At 54.5% G+C, this 23,337-nt stretch overlaps 1 protein-coding gene across 1 annotated transcript in view; it reads right to left on the bottom strand.

Moving 5' to 3' along the window:
- KCNAB1 (potassium voltage-gated channel subfamily A regulatory beta subunit 1) overlaps window positions 1-23,337 on the bottom strand; it is a 56,099-nt gene that overhangs the window by 11,021 nt on the left and 21,741 nt on the right. The window contains exons 2-7 of the mRNA XM_082287717.1: window positions 11,837-11,880; window positions 5,124-5,161; window positions 3,727-3,806; window positions 3,042-3,086; window positions 1,525-1,569; window positions 894-937 (exon numbers count right to left, since the gene is read on the bottom strand). Coding sequence (XP_082143843.1) covers window positions 894-937; window positions 1,525-1,569; window positions 3,042-3,086; window positions 3,727-3,806; window positions 5,124-5,161; window positions 11,837-11,880 — 296 coding nt within the window. The remainder of the gene's footprint in view (window positions 1-893; window positions 938-1,524; window positions 1,570-3,041; window positions 3,087-3,726; window positions 3,807-5,123; window positions 5,162-11,836; window positions 11,881-23,337) is intronic.

Consider the following 23,337-nt stretch of genomic DNA (forward strand, 5'->3'; position numbering starts at 1 on the left):
GCCCCAGCCCTGTGCTGCAGGATGCTCCCGCTCCAGCGCCGCGGGCAGCCAGCCCAGGCTGGCTCCTCTCTCAGGGACAAGGTCACAGCTGACACTGCTGATCCTGGATGTGATCCTTAATTCCACAGGAACGGGCACTGCTCCGCCTGTGTGCTGCGAGCTGCAGCCGTGCCCGGAGGCCTGGCCTGGCAGAGCCCCGCAGAGCCAGCTCTGGGTACGCCCCAGGCAGGCACGGACAAGGTTTTGTATGTGGATAAATAGAACACAGTGTTCGCACTCTCCTCCCTCTCCTGCAGCAACACATCCAAAAGGACAGAAAAAAGCGCTGGGAAGGAGAGGAGGAGCAGGGGTTTGGGTGAATAAGCCCCGAGGGATGAGTGAGGCAGCGCTAGGTGGGACGCGGATCCGCGGAGCCCGGTGAGGAATGGGCAGCAAAACCGAGCACTTGAGCAGGAACAGCACCAGAGCAAACCTCAGCCGTGCCAGCTGGGGCCTGGCACCCCTCCAGAGGCTATTTCTGCAGGCTGACATCATGCCCACATCCTCATCCTCGTCCCTCCCGGCTCCAAAGGGAGCCCAGGCACCCCTGGCCATGGCTGGGGATGTGCAGAGAGAGCTTCCCCCAGCAAACCCCACGGTCAGCATGGCACGTTGGGGGGCTTTTAGAGCAAGCCATCTGCTCACACTTTTTGAGGGGAGCCAGAACGATCCTTTGGTCCTTTTGGGCACCTCACAGCCGAGTTTGGGAATGGCCCCCGTGGGACTGGCACAGGCAACAGCGGGATCAAACAGCCCCAGCTCACGGGAGAGCGCTGCTCTGGGATCCAGCTGGACACATCCCACCCCATGGCCAGCCTGAGCCCCTGGCACGGCCAGACCCCGAGCCCAGGTACCTTCAATGATGTGTTTTCTGGAAAGGCCTCTCTCGGTCTCAGCTCTGCAAGGGAAGAACAGGAACACGGCTGGGAGATGCCAGAGGTGCCAACAGCTTGGGAGCACTAATTTGTGTTCTGATTTAAACATCCCCAAAATTAGAGAATCACAGACTGGCTGGGTTGGGAAGAACCTTAAAGCTCATCCATTCCATCCCCTGCCATGGGCAGGGACACCTCCCACCATCCCAGGCTGCTCCCAGCCCCAATGTCCAGCCTGGCCTTGGGCACTGCCAGGGATCCAGGGGCAGCCCCAGCTGCTCTGGGCACCCTGTGCCAGGGCCTGCCCACCCTCCCAGGGAATAATTCCTGCCCAATCTCCCATCCAGCCCTGCCCTCTGGCAGTGGGAAGCCATTCCCTGTGTCCTGTCCCTGCATCCCTTGTCCCCAGTCCCTCTCCAGCTCTCCCGGAGCCCCTTTAGACCCTGGAGGGGGCTCTGAGCTCTCCCTGGATTCTTCTCCTCTCCTTAAAACACTTGGCAAAATAAACAGAAACACAGTGACAGCAGCAAAGCATCCCCAGGTGCTGTTAACCTGCCCCAGCTGTAGGGCTGGAGCAGCAAACACCAGGACAAGTGACTGTCACACTTACTTGCCACCCCAGTACAGCTTTGTGGTTATCACCAAACTGGACCTCCTGCAAAAAGAACAGAAAAAGTAATATTATTATTAAAAAATAATGATGATGATGATGATAATAATAATAATAATAAATAACCAAGCAGGATGGTGCCCACTTAGCAACTGCTAAAACCTGGGAGCAGGATTTCTGCTGGGAATGCTCAAACTGGAAAGAGCAGCTGTGAAATTGAGGAGACACTGACTCCAGTGCTGATTTGGGGAGGAATTGTGAACGTTGGCAGTCACTGAGAGCCCAGGAGTTCCCACCTGCATTAGGGAATGGCACCACTGTGCACAGGGAGTTATCCCTCTCCACGTGGTGTAAGCAGCAGAGGGGATCTGAGCTTCAGCTCCTTCAGAAGATGGAAAGTGAAATATCCTGCAGGTGTTTTGGCAAAATATGTTCATAAATAGTTTGGGCACAAGGAAATGGAGTGAAATGGAGTCGGGGAAGTTCGGATTGGACACTGGGATAGAAACCAAAGGTAATCCAAGTGAAGTGACCAAAACCCCCAAACATTTTTAATTACTGAGTGAGCAACATCCAGACCTTTATCCAAGGGCTGCAGCTCTATTCCCTCCTGCTGTCCATGCCCAGTGCTTCTCATTACCATGCAGCATTCCCAGAGTTGTTAAACTTGACTGCGATACATCTGAATTAATCTGTGAACTCCTACATGATATCAAATCAAAGATTTATCATCCTCCAGCTACCTTGCTGCATCACCAGACACAGACAACACGATTTCCACAGCTTTTATTTGACTTAATTCTTAATTTTTTTCTTCCACCTCATCCAGAATATTTCTTACCGAATAATCAATCACCCCCCTAAGACAGGGATGCTGGCTTTGGAGAGAGCCCTGCTAGAACCGCCCTTCAGCTGAACCTGGCTACAGCCCACACAGGAGGCCTTTAAAGATTATGTAAATCTCTGAAAACTCCACAAGGTATGCTAATGTGCATCATTTCAAGGAGGTATCATCTCCTCCCAGGCTGCCCGAGATGAAGGCCCGTCACAGCTTTGCATCCCTAATCCACAACATTCCTAGCAGGAATAAGGTGCCAGCACCCATCAGCTGCCTCCCGCAGGGAGAGGGGATGGACACACTCCTAAGGGGGATGGACACACTCCCAAGGGGATGGACACACTCCCAAAGGGATGGACACACTCCCAAGGGGATGGACACACTCCCAAAGGGATGGACGCACTCCCAAGGGGATGGACGCACTCCCAAGGGATCCAACTGAGACACGGTGGCCCCAGGGGGTGGTCACAGCCTCACGGAGTCACTGTGCACACCCAGAAATCCAGGGCAGCCGTTTGCTTTGGCCCTGGGAAGGTGTGGCTGCTCCTGAGGGACCACAGCAGCACCCACGAGCTGCCTGGGCCAGCAGCACCCAACGCGGGAAATCCTTCAAATCCAGGGGGACTGCCCTAAGCCAAGGGGTGCCGCTCGTCAGGGGGCAGGGAATGCCATACAGTACCTCCAGCCCTTCTTCTTCAGGATGTTCCCCAGGATGACCTCGGCCCTGCGCAGGAAGAGCCCGGCGTGAGGGAGGCACAGGATGCTCAGCGCCTCGGCCACCACCCAGCCCGGCCTCCCCAGTGAGAGCGAGCCCCAGCTGGGACAGATCCCATCCTCCAGCCCAAAGCCTCTTGACCCCCAGTGCCCCTTCCCAGAGCCCGCTCCACTCCCACAGAGGGGCTCGGTGTCCCAGCCCAGCTTTCAGGCTGAGCCCTGTGAACCACCCCAGCCACGCTTATCAGGACCGTGCTCTCCCCATCCCACAGCGGCTCTAAGAGCTGCAGCTCCGCTGGGATCCGTGCCTGGAGCTGCCACAGCCCCTGGCCATCCATCACCATTAAGATCTGCGCTGAATTTTCATTTATTCAGGGTACTTTTCTCCCTGTGCCAACAGCAAGTGGCACGAGTGTTGCACTCCAGCCTTTGCTGGGTACAAGAGGCTTTGGATTAATTTATTTTATGAGTGCTCCAAATACAAAGGTTTTCCTGTCCCACCCAGGGATAAGTGGCTTTCCAAGAGCCCACTCCATCAGGAGGGGGGAGCAGAGACCCCAGGGAAGCCCAGGTCCCTGGCGGGGAGGGTGGAACCAGCTCTCCCAGCCCTTCCCAAGCACAGCCCTGCCCTGAGGGCAGTGGTCACTCACTTGCCGGCTGCGTACACCTCGGCCGTGTCGAACAGGTTCACGCCGCTCTCGTAGGCGATGGTCATCAGCTGCTCGGCCACCTGGGGAGGCAGGGATGGACAGGTGAGGGGTGACCAACCACAGCCCGAGCCAGCAGCGAAAATCCCACACCAGGAAAAGCCCACAGCAGGCTTCAGCACAGCCGGGAGGGCTGTGACAGCCCCTGACCAGGGGACGCCTCTGACAGGGGCAGAGAGACACCAAAACACGGATTTACATCAACCTGCCTTGGACCCAGCCTGGCAAGAATTAATCTCCTCTCACAGGAGCTTTCTATCAGGAAGGCAGCCAAGAATTTAATAGGGTTACAGGAGATACTCTGTAAATCTCGAGTTTAACACAGAATGGGGGGAGTTTAATGTTCTTCTGGCTGCCTGCCAGGTTGTCCTGCAGCTCTCCAGAGATGCCGTGGGGTATGGGAGTGCCTGGAGGTCATTTTGTGGGAGCCCCGGAGGAATCCCTGGGTTCCTGCTGCTCCTGGGGGGTGCTGCACCCCGAGGGGCTGAAAGCTGTGGCTCAGCACCCCGAGGGAGGGCAGCCCTCCAGGACAGGGCTGTGTTCCTGCCCTGCTTCTCCACGCCTGACCGCTCTGCATGGAAGCATTCTGAGCAGGGAGGGCAGGAGAGCCAGGGAGCAAACTGATCCTCAAAACAAGCCTCGGCTGACCATCAGAACACCCCACAGTGCCACGAGACAGCATTGGAGCTGGGGATCCACCGGGAGAAGCAGGGATACCGTGGAGGATCAAGTGAATTTAAAGGAAAAACCCTTTGAATTCAGGCTCCTGGGCTCCTTTCCTCATGCCAGAGTTATTTTGGGGGTTACTCCACGTCCTGGGGGAAGGCAGCTGCTCTCCCTTGGGCTCTCACATCTGTGGCATACCTGGGGTGGAGGGGAGCCCGCGTGCAGCCCAGCGCTCCCAGGATGATTCCCTGGATCAGGAGCCATCTGCTCCAGGGGAAAGCACGGAGCAAACACGAGCTCATTTTCATTTGCTTCAGCTTATTATGTCAAAAATAAATCACGTTTGCAAGCCCAGCCCCTGCCTGTATTGATGACTGTTGCCCATTACATCCACACACCAAAATAGTTCCCAATTTCCACTCCAGGAGCGGAGCCGCTGCCCGTGGGAAGGAGGGCACAGCACGGGAGAGGAGATGGCCCTGAGGGGTGGATGGGGCTGATGAGAGCCGATCCCTGGAAACGTCAGGTTCATTAGGGGGCTGGGGCAGAGCTTTGTGCAGTGACTCGCTGCTGTCTCTCCATGCAGGAAAGTTCCAGGAGCCACAATTTCATTTAAAAATATCCCAGAGCGGGGTTTGTTCCATGCTGTGGACTTAACACAGAGCAGCACTCACCTCATCTGAGATCTGACCTCCAAAAGTGACCCAGGTCCCTGGAAAAAACAAAATAATCTGTTACTACAGGAGGGGTTTGACATCAAAAGTGAGACTTCACCAAAATTCTCTTGGGGATTCAATGGGTTTAAAATGGGGTGAACTGGCTCAGGGGGTGGTGCAGCCCCAAGAGAGAGCTCCTGCAGCCAGGCAGGACTGGCTGGCACCTTCTCCCAGCGTGGGATTGGCACAGGGAGCTGCTCAGGGCACCCCCAGGGGATGCTGTGCTGCCAAAATACAGAGCTGGATTCCAGCCATGAAATGGTTTGTGTTGGAAAGGACCTCAAAGCCCACCCAGTGCCGCCCGTGCCATGGGCAGGGACACCTCCCACTGTCCCAGGCTGCCCCAAGCCCCATCCAGCCTGGCCTGGGACACTGCCAGGCCCTGAAATCCGGAGCTCTTTCCAAACCAGAAATAATTTTCCAAAGCTTCCCTTTGACAAATTGGAAAAAATTCGTAATGCTGCCACAACACATCAGTTGGAGAATGCAAGTCTCCTTAAATATGTACTTCAGCATTTAGCATCCTGCAAGTCAAAATCAGAACATAAATAAATAAATAAATAAATTAAAAGGAGAAATATTTCTTGTGACAGGAAAGATTTCCATCCCAAAGTGACTTTTCCCCAGGAACCTTTCCGTGGAGCCAGTGTCCAGCCCCAAGGGGCAGTGCTTTCCCTAGGCTGGCTCCTAAAGCAGCTGCAGTTTAGGCTCAGTTGCTGACTCTAGTCTATTATTAGGAAAACTTGGGGCACTATCTCTTTATGATCATTGGTAAAAAAAAATTTAAAATTTCAATATTCTGTGGTGGAAGCAGTGTGTGGATTTAACTGGATCATAAAACAGTTTGGGTTGGAAGGGACCTTTAAAGGTCAGCTGGTCCAACCCCCAGGAATTCCTATAGGAACATTGTTTCCTACATAGATATTTTATGTGTATATATTTATTTTAGGAATAGGTATTTCCTAAGGCAGCAGGGAGCTGGGGGAGCAGCAGGTCACATGTAGGACGCTGCTCAGACATCCCTGCTGCTCTGACCTCGGCACAGCGAGCCTGTGACACCCCTGTGCCTTGTACCAGCCTGGCACAACATGCCTCTGATCCCCAGCACAGCTTCTCCTCTAGAGCCCCACAGAAATTCAGATGGCATTCACTGAGTGGATGGGTCAGAGCTCACGTGGCTCTCTCAAAACTCCCTAGAACTGAAAATTCTCTCTTATGGAGGGACGCTTTAAGGAGGGCAAAGGGGCTCAAGCTCCAAGCTGGAAAATCCAGTGAGATTTCCCCATCCCTGGCAGTGCCCAAGGCCAGGTTGGACACTGGGGCTTGGAGCAGCCGGGGGCAGTGGAAGGAGTCCCTGCCATGGCAGGGGTGGCACTGGGGGAGTCCCTCCAGCCCAGCCCAGCCCAGCCCAGCCCAGCCCGTGAATCGGGATGTGAACAGGACAGACGCCGCAGTGCCGCTGAGGGGCCGAGCTCCGATGCTGCAAAGGGGCACAAATCCCATGTTCTCTGCCTGTTTGCACTTGAAAAGATGCAGAAGATGCTCCCAGGCCCCGATCAAAGAGGGAGAGGGTCCCTCGGTGCCGGGACATGAACCCCCAGCAGAGGCAGAGGCCGGGCAGTGCCTGCTGCTCACGCTCGGGCAGCTTTGATCAGCCCTGCTCAGAGCACAGCCACAGTCATCATCTCTGGCAGGGGAATCTTGCTCTCTTTCCCTCAAAAAAAGGTCAGTCTGAATTTTTTAATACATCAGGTTTCTCTGAGTGCAAATAAAGCTATTTAAAGATGCACGAAGTGTGAGTTCAAACTGCAACTCCTGATTTCCTGCAGAACAACCCGAGCTGGGAAAGCCAAGTTTGCCACAGATCAGAGATGAAATGGAAATTAAATAAATGAGCAAAGAGCACACATTTTCCAGCTAATTTTACATCTTCTTCAGCTCTATAAGGACAATAATAATGGGGCAGGAGCCACCCCTGCTACACCTTGCTGGCTGCAGACCTCAGGGGAGGTATTTTCTCTTATTATTGGAGTTTGAGTGTTCTGGTCCTGCACAACAAAGATAAAACTGAAGCCTGTTTTCATTTTATCTTTAAGCTTCTTCATGCAGATAAAAAAGTAACCAGACGAAGCCTGATTGCCATGTTAAAGCTTCGGAGGTGTTATTTTTCCAGGAGTACATTAAAACGTGTTTCTACCAAAAAATGGGTTGAGACTGTTTATCTCAAGGGGATTTTTTTTTCTTTTGCATGAGCAGCACACAGGTGCACAGGTGAGAAGGAAGGGAATTGTTTACCCTCCCCACAGAGCTCACATCCTCTCAGGAACTGACCTTCTGGCACAACCCACGTCGCACTGAGTGACCACGTGCTCAGGGCTTTGGGCACAGGGAGAGCGGCCCGAGAGCTCACAATGGCTCGAGTGAGAATAACAAGCACCTTAAAGCCCTTTAAATGCAAGGAATAAATATCTGTGCTACTGGATGGCCCTGCCTGAGGTCCCCCTGTGTCCATTCTGTGCTCCCAGACCCCGGCTGGGGACAGGAGCATCAGCAGGAGCACATGGGTGGGGAATCCTTGGGGTTTTTTTTCCATGATCATCACAAAAACCAGGCAGGGATGTGAGTTTTGGTTCAGCAAGGTGAGCTCTAAAGCATCGGGTGTGGCTGGGGAAGGGAGGGGCTCTGGTTCAGGAGTCAGGGGCAGGGAAGGCACCCACAGCCAAGGCAGAGGCCCAGCATGGCACAGGCTGCTCCACTCCCCTTGGAAATCAAAAAAAAAGGCAAAGGAAGCACAAGGCACATTTGGCATTTCAAACAACAGCCAAGGATGATTCACAGCCTCAGCCAACACACGCACTGGGGAAGAAAAATATACTGGAGAGAGATGTGTTTTTCAAATTGCTCCTTTTCCCCATTCCAAGTCCCTGTCTCTCTCTCTCACATATCCCAGCTCATGATTTACAAAGGCATCCCCAGCCCCAGGACTCAGGGGCAGACACACCTCCCACTCCTGCCCCTTGCCCGTCACCTTGCTCCCTTTTGCCTTGAAAAACAGTTTTCCAACTGGATATTCTCACCTTTAATGGGAATTCCTGCCTTAAGCCCAGGTTTGGCTCCATTTCCCTCACACTCTGAGCCCAGCAGGGTGTGATGCTCAGTGCCAAAGCAAACCCCACCCCTGGACAGTGCCACTGCCAGCAGGAATGTCACCTCTGCAGGAGCAAAGGGCTCCTGGCTGAGCCCCACAGCCTCTGCTGCTGCTGCCAGCCCCGTGGGATGCCCATCCTGCTCCTGGCAGGGACGGTGCCACACGGAGCTCTGGCACGTGGGGCTGGTGCTGAGCACGGAGGGAGCCAGGGCTGCGCAAATCTCATCCCCAGAGCAAAGGGCAAGAACAGCACCCGACTCCTCAGGGCTCAGAAAACACCAATTTCTATAGCCAGCTGTGAGCTTTTGTACATGGCTTTGTCCTGCTCATTTCCTTGCAGTCAGGGCCCATCACCTCGGTGGAGACAGCCTCAGCATTCTCCCAAAATCAACGGGAACCCACAGGCGGGATCCGCCCTCAACCAAACACGTAAAAGCGTGACCTTGTTTTTCCCTGGGACCACAAGCACATTTTGGATCCAGCATCAAGGAGAGAGCCTCACACCACCCCCAGGGCCAGGCTGTGCAGATCCTCAGTTAAAGGCTCACCTGGAGGAAACTCACCCAAAGGAGGAGCTGAAAGCTCAGCCCAGGCAGGAGCAGGACACTGGGATACTGCAGGAGCTGGGTCCCAGCTCCATGGGAGCTCCAGTAACCCAGGAATGATGCTCAGCCACTGCTCCGAGGTATCCCAGATATCCCTGCCTGGGAAAAACACTGCCAGCACCTCTGGCAGCACAGGCAGGACCCAGCAGAGGAGCTCACTCACACGTGAGCCGGGAGGAGCAGGACGTCACTGAAGGGTCCCCGCTGCCTCAGCCCTGCCCACCTTTGATTTCTGCCCCACTTCCCATTCTCCTCCCTCTTTTCATCCTGCAGGATGAAGCACACTCCCACCTTGCTGAGATTTTGCCAGGCTTTTGAGGAAGACTGCTGAGCCTTCAAAAACTTTAGTGAGCCCTAAATTAGATTTTCATGCTGCAGAGAACACCGGGAAACACATTTATCTTTTGGGGAACTGCAAGAGAGAAGCCACTTAGGAAAGTCAGATAAAGCAGCACTCGGAGCAGACACCTGATGGATCTGCAGAGGGAACAGTGGGACAAGGGGGATGGTTTTAAACTGAAAGAGAGGAGATTCAGATCAGATATTGGGGAGAAGTTACTCCCTGGGAGGGTGGGGAGGCCCTGGCACAGGGTGCCCAGAGCAGCTGTGGCTGCCCCTGGATCCCTGGCAGTGCCCAAGGCCAGGCTGGACATTGGGGCTGGGAGCAGCCTGGGACAGTGGAAGGGAAGAGAGCAGGACGGGCTTTAAGGCCCTTCCAACCCAAAACAAAAGGTGCTGTGCTGCAGGAGAAATACCTGCACATCCCAGGGAATTTCTGGGTTTCAGGCGTTCCAGCTCCCCTCTCCCTGATTCCTGCCCACAGGGCAGGGGCTGCAGGGCTCGCTGTGCTGGAGCAGGAGGAGGTGCCCAGCAGCCTCCCCAGCCCCCCTGCTCCCTGCACAGCTGCACTCACAAAGGCTCAGTATATTTAGATGCTGCTGCAGTTCCACCCGCTTGAAATCAAAGAAAAGCTCTGCAAAATTGTTTTTATCTTTTCCTGCTGCTACTTCCTTCCCGCGGCTTCTCTCCTCCACCACAACAGAGCAGCACTTGGGGAAGCTGTGAGGCTGATAAATAAAATCTCTGCACAGACAAGACAAGTCCTCTCCAAGGCTGGGGCTATTTTAACCAGAAGAGCTCTTGGCAGAAGGGGCCTTGTTTCTCTGACTTGTGGTACAGGGTGACTTTCACAATTCCCTCCAGTTTAAAATCAAATCCCAGAGCATGTTGGAAAAATGGGCTGACACCTGCCCTGTGAACAGCCAGCCCTGGCAGGGATGGGGCTGAAAGGATCAGGCAGAGCCCAGGTCCTCACCTGCTCCAAGGCAGCGGCACCTCCTCGCCCACCTTGGACCCTGGGAATGCTCAGCCCTCACCAATGGCACCTGGGCAGGTAACCCTCCCAAACTTATCCCAAACCCTCTCTGCTCTCAGAACTTGTGCTCCTGTTTTCCAACAAACAGCACCAAGACCTTATTTTTCTGTCTGAACAGCCTGAGCAGAATAACCACAGAAGCATGGAATGGTTTGGGTTGGAAGGACCTCAAAGCTCATCCCATTCCAGCCCCAGCTTGGACAGGGACACTTCTCACTAAACCAGGTTGCTCTGACCTAATAATAATGTAATTGTTAAATAATAATATTATTGGGATTCTCAGGGAAAATTCCAGTAACTACCAAGCCAAATTGCATCCAGGATGGAAATCTCCCGATGACTAAAGCCAAGCATGCCATAGGTTGTGAGTCTACAGACAGCAGTGTTTCCCTGAAGTGTTTCACAGGTTTATGGCTTGGTACAGGCTCCTTGGATCTGTGTGTACATGAATTGATTTAAATACTCTAAGTGTAGCATGAATGTTGCCATCTCAGATTCATAATTAGCTTAGATTCATAATTAAGCTACTGTTGTGCTTATAGCAAATCCTATTGAGTCACTTTATAAATGTTAAATTAGTCAACTGATTAAGCCCTGCTATTGTTGTGTTGATCAGGCATTGCTAAATCCTTCAGACCTAAAGCACTGATCCCGTCTGAGGCTGAGTTTGGCACCGGGGCTGCTCTGAACCCCAGGACTCAACAGGAGGGTCTCCTTCCCCCTCTGCATCCCCACCCTTCTGTGTGCCAGCATCCCCTTAAATCACTGCACACTGATTTTAACCTGATTTTCCCTCAAGTGCTCTGTCTGTGTAGCAATGAAATAAACTCTGCCATCAAACTCTATGATTTTATAAATTTGTATTAAACCTGGGTTTGCTGATGCCTTTCAGTGGTTCTTCAAGCAACCTAAAGTGGAGCCTCCACCTCCCTGTGGCAGCACCTCTGACCTCCCAGGAACAAGGAACGGGGCTGGAGAGGCTCTGGCAGCCCAGAGCATCCATCCCTGGGGGGGTTCCTGCACATCCTGGGGGCTTCACGCTCCTGATGCTCAGCCTGGCACTGTGGGAAGGAGCTCACAGTGAGCAAACAGCCTCCTCCTCCCCACAGCACCGGGGACAAAACACAGATCTCTGTATTTCAGGCACAGAGCCCCATCAGGGCGTTTCTGGCCTGAGCAAAGCCAGCAGGAGCTCTCCATGGAGCTCACATGAGCTGAGCAGTGCCCGCAGCTGCCCCTCCTGAGAGAGAAAACACGGAGGGGATGAAATATTGGTAAGGCATTCCTAAGGCATTCCGTGGTGCTGGAGTCGGCGTGGAGCGGGGATAACGAGGCACAGGGCGGATGAAGCAAAGCGGAGCTCTGCCCCAGCCCGGGCACATCTCTGAGCCCCGGCTGGCACTCGGGGCTCCTGGGGACACCCACACGGGATCCCTGCAGGCTGCCCCTCACAGGGAGCGGGCACAGCAGAGGGTGTCACACCCCAAACCCTCACACAGCTCCCCGGGAGTGCTGGGCTGCGGAAGAGGCCAGAGGTACTCACCCAACCCGAGGCACGACACTCTCAGCCCGGACTTTCCGAGGTTTCTGGAAGGAAAAGAAAATAATTAGAAAACACAGTTCAGTCCTCAAGGGACACAGAGATCAACCCCATGGGAAGCCAGCAGCTGGAGAAGACGAGCCACTGCTTTTGTCCAGATCCTGTGTTTTCCTCCCAAAGGGGCAGATCCCCCACAGTGGGATCTGAGCACCCACGCTGGGCAAGGGGGGATGTGCTGCCATCCTCCTCCCTGAGTGCTCAGGGCTGGGAATAAACCCAGATACACTCAGCTGTACCTCACATCCAACACCATCTGGGGTCCCACAAATCAAGCAAAAACATTCCCCACACTTCCACAGAATCCCAGAGTGGTTTGGGTGGGAAGGACCTCGCAGCTCATCCCGTTCCACCCCCTGCCACGGGGCAGGATCAGGGTATAAATTACTGACCACCCGTCTGCCTTCTGCTGCAGAGCACCTCAAACAGTCCCTGAGCTCTTTGCAGCTCCTGGTGAGTTATTTGAAGCCAAATAAAATAAAACAGAAGAAAAAGCCCTGCTGGCCCCGGGGCAGGGTCAGGGAAGGGGTTGGACAAAACACCCCAGGTTGTGCCCTGTGCTTTCAGCTCGTCCCATTTTTCCACACTGGATTCCCTGGCCGTTTCAGGTGTTCATTCCTCTGGCACAATTTCCCACTGGAGCATCCCTGGGAGGGGCAGGAGAACCAGCCCAACACCAGCCAGACCTTGGGGCAGGAGTGCCCATCCTCCCACCCCTCCAGGACCCCTTAATGCACTGCTGCACCCAAAATTTAGTGCTGCTAATGGGAATTTAAGATGTTGGGAGGCACAGGAACTTGACCTGCAGGTCTGTTTGAAAAGCTGCAGCTGCATCTCCAGTGCCACGAGCCCCCAGGCTCACAGCACAGCTGGGGCAGGCACTGACCTCGTTTTTTTTTTTTCTGTTCTATTTTTTCTTCTTTATTCCTTTTCTATTTTTCCTCCCTTTTTATTTCTTCCCAGTCTTTTGAGAGCAAGCACAGCTGGACCCTGCCCACCAAACCCATCCATGCCCAGAACTGCACAAACGATGCCCATCATCCCCAGCACCACTGGAACCCTTGGGAGGTTCAAAGGCAAAGCCCCAGAGTTGCAGCACGGTGGGCAGGAATTCCACAATTCCAGATCCTTGGGACTGGGATCTCCGAATTCCTTCTGGACACAGCCCACCCACCCCGTAATGCTCCTTGGAGTCAAGTGCTGCTGTTCATTCCCACACAGATTCCAATTATTTTATAGGAGAGGGGGTTTTAAATCCTATTTCTCATTGTTCTTTGCTTTTCAAAGTCTGGCTCTGTGGGCACAGCTCAGCCATGAACTCCTCTCTCCACATAAATATAAATATATATCTACACATACACCCTTTATAGATAGATCTGCACATATATATTCTTTATACACACCCCTTAGCTATATGCACATCCTTTACACATAAACACACACCCCCCCCCCCTTTAAATCGGTATATTCATGCACATACCCTTTGTGTACACCCCTTTTTAATCACACACACATATTGCCACTATCTGCATGCAAGTACAGATCCCCTCCAAACACCCTTTTCTATAAATACCTATATAAATGTACATGTATGGACACACAGTGAGTGAAGCCCTGTGGTGCTTCCCCGCATTTGTAGGATTCACCACCCCGGCACTGGGGTCTGAGCCCAGACCTCAATGACTGTCCTGTCCTTCCCCACAGCTCCCCTGTGCCACAAAGCCACACCAGGGCTGGTGCCTCCCCACTCCAGAAGTTTTTTGGGGTAAAACACATCAGGATTTGCTCCAGGGAGCAATACCCAGCTCTGTGAAGAGTCTGCTCAGCCAACAAATCCGGGCAGAAATGTTGTGTTTGGATTTCCAGAGCTCTGCCATTTGCTCAGCACACACCTGACCTGGATATTTGGAACATTGACGGTGGGAGCCGATGCTGGAAATGCCAAATCCCTGCAGGGCAAGATCCCTCCTGCACAGGGAGCTGGGAGGCCGCTGGGCAGGAGGATTCCTGGAGCCACGGCCCAGCCTGGAGACATCCCCAGGTGTGCTCCCATCTCTGGGAACCGTCCTCGGCCGCACAGGAACAGGAGAGCACCGAGGCCACAGCAGCACGGGGAGCCACCACACCAGCTGTGAGCTGGTCACTCTGGGGTGCCTGGGCCCCAGCACGGACCTCGGGCTGTGTAAGAGCTCCCTGAGCCCAGCACTGCTTCCTCCAGCAGAGCAGGAATTTGTCTGGAATTTGTCACTCAAGACCTGCTTCTCCTCTGCTTCCCAGAACAGAAGAAACAAACCAACAAAAACCCCACAAAAATACAAAAACCCACCAATGAAATAGTTGGGTATAATCCACATTTGCACCGATTTTGCAGCGCCCAGGTGGATGCACACGGAGATGTATCAGACACACACAGACAGACACACAGACACGTGCCTGCAGCTGCACAATTGCCAAGTGAAATCAATGGGCTGTCTCTAAGTAACGGGGCAGTAAAAGCTCTTCGAGCTTCCACTGCACTAATTCCGGGCTCTGAGACAATGAACCAGCTCCATCCCTGCAGCTGAACTGGCAGCAGCCCCACAGATCCCTGAGCATGGCTGTGCTGGGAGTGAGGCTTAGAAGGTGCTGGGAACAGTGACGGGAGCAAATCCCAGTTCATTGGGAGCACATCCCAGTTCGTTGGGAGCACATCCCAGTTCGTTGGGAGCACCTGCTCTGGCCATGCACGGCTGAGCATCCTCCTGGAAAAACTGCTGGAGTGCCTGTGCCTGGCAGCTCGGGGTGTTCACCTGGATGAGAGAAGGTTGTGGGCTAAAGGGAGAGGGACCTGGGACAAGGGGGAATGGCTTCCCCCTGCCAGAGGGCAGGGGTGGGTGGGATATTGGGAAGGAATTCCTCAGGGTGGGCAGGCCCTGGCACAGGGTGCCCAGAGCAGCTGTGGCTGCCCCTGGATCCCTGGCAGTGCCCAAGGCCAGGCTGGACATTGGGGCTTGGAGCAGCCTGGGACAGTGGGAGGTGTCCCTGCCCATGGCAGGGGATGGAATTGGATGGTGTTGAGTTTCCCTTCCAACCCAAACCATTCCATGACTGATTTTTGGACAGCAATTATCAGCCTGTGCACATGGCTGCTGCCCTGGTCACCGGTCTCTGCTCAGCACTTGCCAACACCAGGGTGGGAGATGGGTCCCCATCCCCAGCCAGCCCCGAGCATCCCCCAGTGGTGTCCCTGACACCCAGAACCAGGCCAGCAGAGCCCTTTGCTGCTGTTCAGGTCCCAAGGGTGTCATTCCATCCCTGAGTCCCAGCTCTGCCTCCCAAACACCCGGCACTGCCACTGCTCCCGGGGTTATCCTGCTGCTATTGAATCACTCTTCCAGAAGGAAAATTCCAGTTGGAAGCCAGTGCAGCCAAGGGGTGGAGCAGCCATCAGAGAGGACCAAGCAGGAGCCTCCGGTCTCTGAGGATCGCTTTGCCCGGCCAAAGCAGCTGATTAAAAGTCAGCTCTGATGCCTCCTTTCCTGGTTTTTCATCAGCACAGCAATCATGCTTCTCCTGCTGGGAGTCCCCTATGCTCTGCAGATGTGGAGCAATGATTCTGCTTCCACAAATCACTGCCCAACCCACAGCACCCAGAGAGCACCCAGAGTTTATCCGCTGCTGTGCCCCATCCCCACAGCCACCCTGGTCCCCTTCGCACAGCTCCTGCCTCCCAGTCTGGAACTGCTTCCTTTTCCTCGCCCTTTTCCCCACAGTTGCACCACAAGCAAGGCCTGAAGGTGTTCAACACCTCAGCTCTGGGTTCTTTCAAAGGCAGAGTCCAAAGCCAAACAGCATCATGCTGGTGTGTGCCCAAAGCTGGGCTACAGCACAGCCTGGCCACTGGAGAGGCCTCATAGGGGATGGGATGGGGTGGGGAAAGGGGCAGGAAGGAGAGGTTTTGGGGCAGACAATGGGGCAGCCCCTCTCAGTGCACACAGTGGAGCTGTACAAACCTCGCTGAGGTGACCCAGCTCACACAAACCTCCAAGGCAGGACAGTCACAGCCCCCTCAGCACACAGAGCCACAGGGCACTGGTTTACTTCGTGGAGAGAAGAGACACCCCAGCCTTTCTGCTGTCTGTAGCTCTAAGATGTATTTTCAGCTTAACTGCAAATCTTTGCAGTCTCCTTCCCCAGGGAGCAGCCTTGGGACAGGTGAGTGCAGCGTCCGTGCTCTCCTGTCCTGGTGCCCGGCACCGAACAGGGGACAGCGAAAGCCGAGGGGACTTCAGCCCCTCCCAGAGCCCAGCTCTGCAGGTGGGTTTAGCTCGGCTCTGCCTCGCTGGCAGGATCCAAGGGTGACATTTTCCCTGCACAGCGGGAGCCGGGGCCGGCACCACGTCCCCGCAGCACCAGCGGCTGTGCCAGATTGGCGAGCGCGGAGCGAGGCTGTGAATCACGGCAAGCACAGCCTGGGGCCCTGGCACGCTGTTAAAAATACCCCGAGCCACCACAACAGCGTCGGGCAGCGCTGACATTTCCCTTGACTAGGCTTTTCCAAGCGCGGCACGTCATTCCCGAGGGATCCTGCGGGCGTGGGGCAGGAGCTCTCCGGGGTGCCGGGGCAGCATCCCCGGGAGCTGCCGCCAGATCCAGCCAGACACACGTGCCAGCGGCAGGGAAAAGGCTGGGAAGGAGGTGTCAGCACAGCCCACGGACAGCGGGAATGGATGGCACCCTCCTGCCGGACAGGACCCTCTGGATGGTGCAGCCACAGGGCTGGCCACCCCCCCTCCACACAGCAGGTCTGCAACGAGAGTCACAGCCGTGCTTCTGCCACATCTGTGCCCGCTCCTTCCTCATCCTCCTCCATCACCCGCAGGCTCAGAGCCTCTGTGCCCAGTGCTTGCAGGGATTTTCCCTGGGATGAGCTCAGGTTTTGGCCTGGTGGGCAGTGTCCCAGCTGGGCACCAGCTCCGCGGCTGCAGGGGCCGCTCCAGCAGCACAGAGACCTGGAAAACTTTGCTCAGCTGCTGCCAGCCCTTCCCAGCCTGCAGCCAAGGGGAAAAGCCCCTGCCTGGGCAGCAGGTATCACATCCCTGGGGCTCAAAGGCTCTGATTCTCCCTGCCCCCGTGACTCATTCCCATTTTCCTCGTTTCTAGCAGATACACAGCTCCTTATCAGCAGCTCAGCCCGGTTGGGGACCACACCTGGCTCCCCACAGCCCACTCTGGCTGCTCAGAGGAAAACCACAACCCAAACCCACCACAGCACCGAGTCCTTCACACACGGAGGAAATGCTGCTCAGAAGAGACACTTGGGTTCTGCTGCAGAGCTGAATAAGCCCGAGTTAATTGTTTTATTAAATGTAATGGACTCAGGGGCTGACACCACTCGGTGCAGGACAGGGAGGCAGCAGATCCAGCCCTGAGGACACACTCAGGGCTGCAAAAGCCTCCAGCTCCTCAAATCTGGGGGAAAACCCATCATTTTGCTGGTTAGTCTCTTAACTGCAAGCAGATGATGGGCAGAACAAGGAAAACAGGACAGAGATGCATTCAGGTGGGAGTGCTGGGTAAGGAGAGCCCCGTCTGTGTCCAAAGAAAGCACCAGGGCCCAACATGCACACAAAAGGTCAAGGTGACAATTTTTGGCTTCAAGAACCCCATGGTTCAACACCAGGATGTCAAAAAGTGACACAAAGGGAAAGGGAGGACTAACACATCCTGCAGCAGTACATCTGGGATAAAACCTGACAGCAAAAAGAAAGGGGGAAATATCACAGGTTTTCAAGACTCTTTTAACTAAAGTTAACATTACACACAGTCTTTTATCTTCCCACGGGGCCACATTACAAGGAAAAATCCCCTGGGATTGGGTTTCACCCTCTCTTGCTCCTGGGAAGTGGATGCTGTTCAGAATCCTGCCTTAAACCAGCAGTGCCCAGCTTAGTCCCAGCCTAAACTTCCTTCAACACAGGGCAGCAGCAAGGCTCGTGGAAGACATGGAAAATTCCCAGTCCTCGTTTTGCCTCTTCCCTCACCCCATGCCTCCTGCATGGGTTTTATGGGAATTTGGAGTTGAATTATTCCCTGGGAAGGGTGAGGGCTGACTGTGCAAGCAGAACTGAAGGAGAGCTAAAGGAATGTGTAATTTATATATGTACATACAGATGTGGGATGAGCCCAGAGCAGAGAACTCCCAGGGAAGCAGGCACAGGGATCCTGGGGAGCCAGGAGAAAGGAGAGGAGGACTGGAGAGCAGCGAGCCATGGGGAGGATGAGGCTCAGTTCTGGCAGACAAAGAGAGGATTTAGGAGAAAAAGCCCAATGTGGCAACGTTTCTGTGACCACCCACTGCTGAGTCCACGTGCCCAGCAGAGCCCTGCAGTGGGACACCAGCACTGCTGGGCCCGGGGTCTGAGCCAAGAGGCTGCTCAAATAAAGCAAAGGGGAAAAAGTGGGGTAAAACATCCCCACAAAGAGTGCTACATGGCAAGAATGGGGCTGTCTGCTGTGGCACGGAGCAGAAAGCAATAGTAATTGTCCAGTTGTAATTAATCCTGCAGCAGGGGTATGGGTGAGAGCCCATCAGTGACAGTGAGTGCTCTGTAACACTGGGCTGAGGCACCCGGGAGCAGCCCCAGCAGCCAGCCCAGGCACAGGGCAAACCCCTCTGCCTTCAGCCAGCAGGGGGGAAGGGCAGGTCCCCCCTGCAGGAAAACCATCCCCATTAAATTACCACACACCTCTGGATCACAGGGTGCTGGGAGAGCAGCACAAACCCCCCCCCCACATGAACACCACCAACACCCACCCCTTCCCTGGCAAAGATTTATGGCCTGAGACACCTGTGCTGCTTAATTACCTCGTTAACCTACGACTGGCTCCTCTGTCCTTCAGGGACAAAGCAATTACAGCACAATCCATCCCGTTTATCCAGGTGGGGATTTGCTTCCCTTCTGCCCTTCTCTGGCCCAGGGAGAGTTTGGGTTTGGCCACATCAATTAACACCCCCCTAAATCAGCCCAAACCTTCCCTTCCAGTATTCCCAGCTGGAAGGGAGCAGGACAACCATCCTATTTGCCTGTGTATCCATCTATCTGCCTGTTTATCTATACATCTATCCAGCCATCTATCTTTCTATTTATTTATCCATCCATCCATCTGTCAATCCATCCATCCACCCACCCTTCTATCTGCCTATCTATCTATTAATCCATCTATCCATCCATCCATCTCCCCATCCATTCTTTATTCACCCATCCATCTCTCTGTCTATCAGAAATGAGACAGACAAGGAGAGAGAGGCTTTTTTTTTTTCCCCATGGAAAAACAGAAGTTTTAAATAAAATCTCTGCAATAACACATACAATGACTAAAACATTTTCGAGTCCACACCCACAGAAGAATCACCAGGCTTGGGAGAGCTCCACAGAATTCAGATAAAGCTGCTTTTGGCTTGTTCCAAGCCTGGTTTCATTGCCCTGTGTCCCTGGTTGTGCCCACGGCAGCCAAACTCTACCAAAATACAGACCCGAGGGGACGGTCCCAGTGCAGCAGCCCGGGGTAGGTGACCCCCAGGGGACCCCCCCCACACCCCCTCGGAGGTGGGGGACACAGCCAAACCGGGGAGATCATGGCACGGGTTTCCTGTTATAAACTGCAGAGAGTTTGTCTTATTGCTACAAAAATATGAAAAAAAAAAAAAGTAAAAAAGTCACTGCTCCTGACACTGGTGGTGGGAAAACAACGTTGCTTAGAAACATCCCCATCAGGGCTCCAGAACCGCTCCTTTCTGTGCAGAAAATGAATAAAATATGTAATTTATTCCCTGAAAAAAAGAGGCTGTTTCAAGAGACACCAAAATCCTGATGAAAGCAGAGACCCTCCCCATCTCCCTCTCCCGCTGCAGCTCATCCGATGGCCCTCACCTGCCACCTGTGGAGTAGGGACCATGACACCTGGCTTGGCCTTGGCCCCAACCCCATTCCTGCCTCCTGCAGGGGAAAATAACAGAATCCCTGAATCCCAGAAGGGTTTGGGTTGGAGGGACATTAAAGCCCATCCAGTCCCACCCCCTCCCATGGGCAGGGACACCTGCCACTACCCCAGGTTCCTTCAAGCCCCATCCAACCTGGCCTTGGACACTTCCAGCTTCTCTGGACAGCCTGCCAGGGCTTCACCACCCTCTGAATAAAGAATTTCTTCCTAACAGCTAATCTAAATCTCTCCTCTTTTTGCTTAAAACTGTTCCCCCGTGCCCTATCACTACGTGCCTGCGTTAAAAAGTTGCTCTCCCTGGTTTTTACGAGCCCCCTGCACGTCCCGGAAGATGCTGAGCTCTCAGCTCGTCCTGACACCTCCAGCACATCCATTTGTCACGATTCATGGGGCTCAGGCTCGCCCGATGGAGGTGCTAATTCTCGCCTTTCATTAACTTGGGTGGTTTCCTGCTCCCAGGGCCGGGCTCCGTTTGTCTCCCTCGGCTCCACAAGCCCAGCGCAGCTCGGGCAACCAGGAGCTGTCCCTGGGCCAGGCTCCGGCGGCAGAAAAGTGTCTCTGAGTGCCGTGGGTGGCAGGAGAGGCAAATAATGCTTTCTGTCTCTCATTTTGGGAACAAAACGCTTCCCAGCACGCACAGCAGCTCGCACTAAATTACCGCCCGCAGCCGCGGTGACTGCAGCGAGCAGAGCCGCAGCTTTGGGCTGGTTCAGGGACTTCAAACCCTTCTGCACCGCACGGATGCGGGGTGAGGGGGGTCTGAGTGCCCTGGGACACCCGCACACCTCGGGCAGGGACAAATCACAGCACTCCAGTGCTTGGGGGGATGCCACAGAAAGTGGTCACTGCTGGGGAGAAACGGTTTAGTGAGGACGGGGTTAAAACCTTCACTAATGGAAATAAAAAGGGTGGGTTTGACCAAACCCTGCTGAGCAGCTTTCCTTGCCCTGGCACTACCCACCTTCCTGCTTGTCCCTCAGAAATACTCCCTGTTTCTAAATGGAACCTGTTTCACCCTAATACAACCCAAACTGCTCCCTACCATCCATGAGAGATGTGCCCACAGTATCACCTCGTCCCCACAGTGTCACCTCATCCCCACAGTGTCACCTCGTCCCCACAGCATCACCTCATCCCCACAGTGTCACCTCGTCCCCACAGCAGCCCATGGCCCTGGGACCTTTGGTGCTCAGACCAAGGCAGCATGTCTCAGCAAAGGCTCCGTGTGGGGACAGAAGTCAGGACAGGTTCAGGCCATAAAGCTGCAGCAAAGACAGAGAGTCAGAATCACAGAACGTCCTGAGCTGGAAGGGCCTCCCAAGGATCATCCAGACCAGCTCCTGGCCCTGCACAGACACCCCAGCAGTCCCACCCTGTGCCTCCCTGAGAGCATTGTCCAAGTGCTTCCCAATGAAGTTCAGGTATTTACGCAAAGCATCAACTCTCAGGAATTTTTTACCTCTATTCTCAGCTGATGACAAGCACAGATAAACATGCCAAGCTGCAGCAGCTGGACCAGCGTAGGTGGCCCGACTTGTGCAAGCTGAAAACACAGATTTCTTCCCTTGCTCGAGCACGTGCATCCTTCGCTTTGCTCTGGCATTCAATCTGACACCTGCACTGTGTGACTGTGCTCGTGTTTGCTGCTCGGCAAACTGCTTTGTGATCTCCTACCTGTTACAGAAATAAAAGAGAGTCTGATTTGGACCACGTGTTTCGGCAGCAGTGAAGGTGCTCCTGGAGCAACGCTGCTTCCCTGCTGTGTCAGGGTAGGAGGAGATGGATCATAGAACCCCAGAACGGTTTGGGTTGGAAGGGACCCTAAAGATTATCCCATTCCACCCCTGCCATGGGCAGGACACCTTCCACTATGCCAGGCTGCTCCAAGCCCCATCCAGCCTGGCCTGGCACACTTCCAGTCCATGACACAGTCCCAGGTGTCTCCCTGTGCACAGTCCTCACCATGCAGGTCCTGCAGCACAGAGCAGTGATGTTCAGGATTAGGTCAGTGATACAAAATAGGAAAGAAAATTGCTACTCCTGGAATAACTGCAGAGACAAAACAGGGCAGTCCTGATGGGCTGGGGAAGGCAGGAGGTGGCTCCTGGGCAGTGGCAACCCAGCTGGGCCGCAGGAGGGGCAGCCAGCCCAGGCAGGGATGGCACAGGGGACAAGCAGGTGCCTGAAGGGCGTCCAGCCCCCGTTCCCTGGCTCCCTTCTCACTTCCCAACTCCTCTCCCGTACTCGTAGGGCCACCGGCTGCGTAGGTGGTCGCCTCAGCTGAAATTCCCCAGCGTTTTTCTTGGCTGCATCCCCACAGAAGTTGCAGATGACGCATTAAAATGTAGATAAGGCAGAGGAGATGGGCCTGGCCCAGCGCAGCCCTGATGGGTGCTCGGCCCTGCCCGCGCCGGCCACGGGCCTGTGGCCACCCTGAGCCCTCCGGCCGGGCACGGAGCCATCGCCCAGCCGGGCACACCTGCCCAGGCAGCCCCTTGGCCACGGCTGTGGCAGCTGCTGGGTCACCAGGTGGGGACACCACAGCGGGGGCAGCGCTGGCAGCGGCGTTCCCAGGGGAACAACTCCTGCTGGAGGGCCCCATCCCAGCGCAGCCCCCGCCGCGCTTCGTCACCGTCCGACCCCGGCAGCCAGAGAAAAACTCTTTGTCATCCTGCAGCCAGGCTTTTAAAGTGTGGGATTTCAAATGTCTGAGGGAATTACGTTATCCGTGCAAAAAAACTTGATGGAGTCAAGTTATTTCCAGGAATAAGAGGAACAGGGAGAGCTCCATCCCATCTGCACGGGGCGGGATCCGCAGCCCCCCATCATCCCACGGCGGTCCCCAGCCCCGTGGTGCTGCTGGGGGATGCACACAGAGCCAGCAGCCTGGGACACGTCCTGCCCCTGTCCCACTGACCGCACATCCCACGCTTTGGAGTCAGTATCTGAGTCGTGCCTGTGTGCAGAGGGCACAGCCAACAAACCCCACAGGGCTGAGCATTACAAATGCCATTTTCCCTCCTTTCGGTGCCACCTCACACTCAAAGAGGCAAAATAAAAACAGTAAAAGCCTGTCAAGGGGTTTGCCTTCCCCACCCCTTGACCCACCTTGGAAAGTATTGGTCACTGAGCTGAAGTGGGTGAATAAGCTGGAACTGAAAAATAGGTGCTTTCTCCACAGGCAAGAGAGGCTGGTTCTGACACAATCCTGAAGCTGGGGAAGGGGAAGGAATCTGAGCAGTCCCAGGATAACTCTGGGCTCTCAGCACAGCCCAGGGCAGTTCCATCCCATCTGCATCTGGAAGCACCCACAGCAGGGATGGCCCAGGAAGGGGAGACTTCACTTTGGAGGGGCAATTTATCCTTGCAACAACATTCAGGTAACAGCGATTTGCAGGAATTATTATAAAAATAAGCAGCCTGAGGTAGGGAAACCACTGGGGAAAAAAATAGAATTTATGTTT

The sequence above is a fragment of the Coloeus monedula genome, assembly GCF_965178545.1.
Source record: "Coloeus monedula genome assembly, chromosome: 10".
NCBI lineage: Eukaryota > Metazoa > Chordata > Aves > Passeriformes > Corvidae > Coloeus > Coloeus monedula.